The sequence below is a fragment of the Eutrema salsugineum genome, unplaced genomic scaffold (assembly GCF_000478725.1).
Source record: "Eutrema salsugineum unplaced genomic scaffold, Eutsalg1_0 scaffold_7, whole genome shotgun sequence".
Taxonomy (NCBI): Eukaryota; Viridiplantae; Streptophyta; class Magnoliopsida; order Brassicales; family Brassicaceae; genus Eutrema; species Eutrema salsugineum.
In genome coordinates, this window is record NW_006256486.1 from 10,219,340 (window position 1) to 10,224,598 (window position 5,259).

A 5,259-nucleotide genomic window follows, 5' to 3' on the forward strand; every position below is an offset into this window, starting at 1 on the left:
TGATGTTCTACAGAAGTCATCGATTCATCTTCTAGATGTATTCTATGCATGCAAAGATCTAGAGAAATCCCTGGAATTTCATCTAGTGAATATCCTAGAGCTTTCCTATACTTTCTAAGTTCACAAAGAAGCAAGGCAATCTATACATTGTTCAATTCAGAGTTCACTATCATAGGGTATGTCGAACTGGGTCCTAGAAACGCGTACATGAGCCCCACAGGAAGGGGTTTGAGCTCAAGCTTCGGAGCTCTCAATTCACTCCAAGGTCCATCAATCAAGCCGTCGGGAGCAGGTGCTCCAGGATTCGGAGCAGGTGCTCCGTCGGCTTTTTCTGCAGGTGAGCTCTCCTTGCCTTCTAAGCTCATGTACGCCACCAGCCTTTGCATCCTCGTACTTGCATTCAGCATCCTTGCAAACCCATCAGCTTCCTCACTCAAATACCCATGTTCTCCTTCAGCTTTTGTGAGTGCAACTTCCAAAGGATCAATGGCTAAAACCTCTTCAGCAACCTCTTCAGCAATGTCTGAACCATCATCTATGACAAATGTCTGTCCGTCCAGCATTGGTTTCTTGAGGATTTTGTTCATCTCAAATCGCACCACCATATCTCCCAGCTGGAGATCTATAACACCTCCTTTCACATCTATGATTGCACCAGCTGTGCATAAGAAAGATCATCCCAATATCAAAGGATCCTTGGGTTCTTCATCAACCTCAAGAACCACAAAATCTGCTGGAATGAGTGTATCGCCTATCTGAACATGCAGATCCTCAAGTATACCAATAGGGAATTTGGTTGATCTATCAGCGAATACCAGCGAGATTTTCGTCGGTTTAAATCTGGTGTAACCCAATCGCTTGGCTACAGAATAAGGCATCAGATTCACACTTGAACCCAGATCACAGAGAGACCTTGCAAACAGCACATTCCCAATCCTGACTGAGAGAACAAACCTTCCTGGATCACTTCTCTTCTTCAGCACTTTGTTCTGAAGCACAGCACTGCACTCCTTCGAAACCATCATGACACTCTCTTCCTCAACAGCTTTCCCAGACACTAACCCCTTCATGTATCTTTTAAGGGCTGGTATCATCTGAACAGCATCAGCTAGAGGGAGTTTTACAGTCAAATCCTTCAGCATCTCCCTGCACTTTGCCTCCTCTAAGTCCTTTCGGGACTTCTTTGGTGGAACTGGGTAAGATACCTTAGGCGTGTAAACTCTTGCAGGAATGTTTGCTGGAGCAGGTGGCTGGAGCAGGTGCTCCCTCGTTGGCTCAGGGTGCTCCATCGTCAAATCTACGTCTGGAGCAGGTGCTCCCGATTTTGGAGCATGTGCTGCGATGGGGGAAGAGTGCTCCTTCGTCTTTTTACGTCATGAGTTGGTTCCTCTTCTTGGAGCAGGTGCTCCACGTCTTTTTCCTTCCTTTTTTCTGAGACAAAACTTGTTGGTGCAGCATGCAGAGTCTTCCCATTTCTCAGCTCAATAGCATTCACAAACTCATTCCTGGGGTTTCACCTTTTCCAGGGAGATTCTGCAGTCTGAGCTACCTGAACATCCAGCTTCTTCACATGAGTTCACACTGCTTCATACTTGCCATTCAAATCATTGTACATGGTGTCCACTGTGGCATTAATCTCCATGGAAGACTTTTGCTGATTAACCAGCAGCTGTTGCATCAAGTTTTTCAGCTCATCCTACGAGTTATTTGAGGAACTCGAAGAAGGCTGCAGACTTGTGAAAGGCAACTTCGGCTGACTTCCACCTTGAAACCGATTCTGATTGGTGATGAACTGCTTTTCTTGGAAGTTGCTGGAGAAGTTCTTCTGAATTCCTGACTGATTCTGCACTCCTTGCTGTGGATAGACCTGATCCTGAGGGTTCTCAACATTGTTTCTCCTATAGGACAAATTCGGGTGGTTTTTGAAGTTGTTGAAGCTGCGATTCTGCACATACCCTTGTCCATTCACGAAGTTCACCTCCATCTGATCATCATTCTCTGCATCTACAAACTCTTGAGCAAGAGGTGCATCACCAACCTCATCAGCAAAATGCACAGATCTCTGGTTCTCTGTCAACAGCAGATTCACCTTTGCTGTAAGCTCATCGATCTTGCTCAACTCCACACTATGAACTGCTTTGCTAGACCTGTCATATTCTTGGGATTTGTTGCTGGAGCTTGCAGCTAAGTTCTCAATCAACTCATAAGCAGCTTCTTTGGACTTAGTCATGAAATCGCCATTGCTAGCTGCATTCAAAGCATTCCTGTAATCCCAGTTGACACCATCATAAAAGGTTGACAGAATCTGCTCATCAGAGAACCCATGGTGAGGGCACTCTCTTCGGTACTCCTTATACCTTTCCCAAGCTTCGCAGAAAGCTTCACCAGGTTGTTGTTTAAATGACGAGATCTTGTTCTTCAGAGCTGCAGTTTTGGCCTTAGTGTAGAAATGGTCCAAAAATGCTGATCTGCACTCTTCCCATGTAGTCAATGACCCAGGTGGTAATGACTTCAGCCAGCGCAAAGCTTTGTCCGCAAGTGAAAATGGAAAAAGCTTGCACTTCAAAAAATCGGCTGGTATCCCATTTGATCCAGTCGTGCTGCAAATCTCCTCAAAATTCTCGATGTGGTCCATCGGAATCTCAGCAGGAAGGCCATGAAAGAGATGCTGCTTCACCAATGTGATCAGCTGAGGTTTGATCTCAAAGTCTTGCCTCTGAATGGTTGGAGGAGCAATCGCAGCCCTGTTTTGATAGTAAGCATGCAGACTGTCCTTGTCTCCAATAGCAGGCTGTGGCTGCTCCCTGTCTTGCTGCGCCTTTTGCAGCTGCTCCAATTGCTGTCGAAGCTGTTGCAGCTCGACAGCCATGTTTTCATTGTTGCCTTGATCGCCCATGTTGGCTTGAATAGGCCTTTGACGTCTGTTTTCTCGCTTGACTCTTGCTAGATCGGTGTTTGACAAAGAAACAAGATCGGTGCAGTTGCTCCTTGTGGATATGTTTGACATACACCTGAAACACATGCAAACAAGAGAACAAGAGAAAAAATATTAGTAAAGTCTTAGTCTGAATTTCAAACCAAAAATCAAAGGTAATGAATTGGTCCCCGTCGCAACGGCGCCAAAATTTGATTCACACTGGATGTACTCCTAGTTTCTACTGCAATAGAACAGTGATGTAATTGTAATATAAAGGATTCGGAATCCAGAGGACCAGTGTTACTCTATGACTTTGCGAAGATTGAATTAAAGCTAAGACGAAAGATGGTTTGTTTGTAACGTTAACGACAAGTAAAAACAAGCTAAAAACGATTTCAATTCAAATTTAAAACAAGCACTAGATCAAGGTAATTCGCAGGAGTTTCAGAGATGAGAATCAAATGACTATTCAGGACACAACTTAAATGCAGGTCTCAAACTCAAATATAAAAGCTTATCGATCCACTGTTGTGATCTCGATAACTTTATCTAACAACCTAAATTCTAAACTGTCGTTTGAACCTAGAAAATTGCAGACAAGCATTAACGATCAGGTTTGATATGTTCACGATTTGCCTTACCTTAACTTCAACTGTCGTTGGCTAAGGAAAAATCGCTCACCAATGTTTGTTCTAGCAACCTATTAAACTTTTGATGAATAGATTAACCTATGGACATAAATTGAATGGCCAGTTCAACCTAAGCGTTAAGTCTAACAAAGGTGAAGACAATCGATTTTAAACCCTATTTGCATCCAATTCTCTAACTCATGAAATCCTTTGAAAACCTTAATCTAGCTAAGAGATCTACTCAGACATGGAGGAAAAAAACACAGCAACAGATGAAAATGAATTCATGAATTAAAATCGCAGAAGAGATAATAGGGTTCAGAATTCTTCTCAAAGTGTAGCAGATTTTAGTACCACCATGCCTTGAAGCTCTTTAGTCTTGTTCAGAATGGCATCCTTCAAAAACTTACCCATCTTTGGCATCATTAGGAATGCATCAATGAGAGGCATAGTGAGTGGTGTCTCATTGAGTGCCTTCTCAAATACAGCTCTTGCCTTTTCCACAAGTTGCTTCTTAAATCTCTCTGCAAATGGGAGCTTGGGTTGGTATGGAGGTGGTGGAACATATGTCTTTTCTGGTTCAGGTTCCTTTGCTACCTCTTTACCCTTTTCTGTCCTTGGTTTTTTAGCAACTTGATCATCTTTTAAGGCTGTCTCCCCCTCAGTTTGATCATTGTCCTCAAGGATCACATTGTTTTGCTCAATACCAGGTAGCTCCTTTCCACTCCTCAGTGTAATGGCCTTAGCATATTCCTTGGGGTTGGGTTCAGGTTTTCCAGGTAGGTGGCCTTGGTTCCTTGAGCTTGAGGCCTGGTTTTGCTTCAGTTCCTTGATTTCCTGCTGCATGGCTGCATTTTGGCTTAAAAATATCTGTTGACCCTGAAGTAGTTGTTGCAGAATACCAACCATATCTGACCCCATCTGTGGCTGCTGCTGAACCGTTGGTGGCTGAAACAGTTGTTGAACCGGCGCCTGCTGTTGGAACTTTGGTGGACCAAACCCTAGTGGTGCCTTTTGCTGTTGTGAACTGAAATCAGTACCCTGAAATGGTTGCTGTTGCTGACCAAAACCCTGATTCTGAGCAAACTGATTCTTGGGTTGGAATGACCCTTGAAAGTTGTTCTTGGGAACAAAGTTCTTTGGAGCTTGAGAATTGGGATAGACCTGGTCTTGTGGGTTAGCTACATTGGGATTCCTGTAAGAGAGGTTTTGATTGGCATTCCCATACTGATATCTTTGGAACCTCTGATTTCCAATGTAGTTAAGCTCCACCTGGGTTAGGCATTCTTCACTTATGTTCTCAAAGATTTGAGAAGGTTCCTCATACTCTCCTACAAAGTGAGTGGTGAATTTCAACTTGTCCAATTCACTTCTCAACTCCTTAACTTCTCTGCTGAGCCTCTGTTCTGAGCTTGAACCTTCAGATCTATTTGATCTGTCATAGTCTTCACCATAAGGGTCATTGCTCATTGCTAAGTTCTCCACTAGCTCTAAAGCGGCATGAATCTTCTTTCCCAGAAAGTTTCCATTGGAAGCAGTATCCAGCTGGTTTCTAATCTTGGGGAGACCTCCTCTATAAAGTGTGCTGAGAAGAGAAGCCTCACTAAACCCATGGTGTGGGCATTGGTTGGTGTAGCTCCTGAATCTCTCATATGCTTCACCAAAACTCTCATTGCTGTGCTGAGTGAAGCTAGAGATTTGATTCCTTAGTTT

At 43.6% G+C, this 5,259-nt stretch overlaps 1 protein-coding gene and 2 non-coding genes across 3 annotated transcripts; 2 read left to right on the forward strand and 1 right to left on the reverse strand.

Moving 5' to 3' along the window:
* Positions 1-1,696: 1,696 nt before the first annotated feature.
* Positions 1,697-3,007, reverse strand: LOC112083085. The gene has a single exon (XM_024150811.1). It carries the CDS (start codon positions 3,005-3,007, stop codon positions 1,697-1,699), a length of 1,311 nt encoding a protein of 436 aa, XP_024006579.1.
* Positions 2,319-2,425, forward strand: LOC112083202. Its single transcript, XR_002897500.1, has one exon. It is a non-coding gene; the product is annotated as a small nucleolar RNA R71 (small nucleolar RNA).
* Positions 3,008-5,152: 2,145 nt separating the features above from the next.
* Positions 5,153-5,259, forward strand: LOC112083296. Its single transcript, XR_002897584.1, has one exon. It is a non-coding gene; the product is annotated as a small nucleolar RNA R71 (small nucleolar RNA).

Bases quoted from the DNA above. Each gene is read 5' to 3' on its own strand.
- LOC112083085 (XM_024150811.1), bottom strand. From the start codon at position 3,007: ATGTCAAACATATCCACAAGGAGCAACTGCACCGATCTTGTTTCTTTG.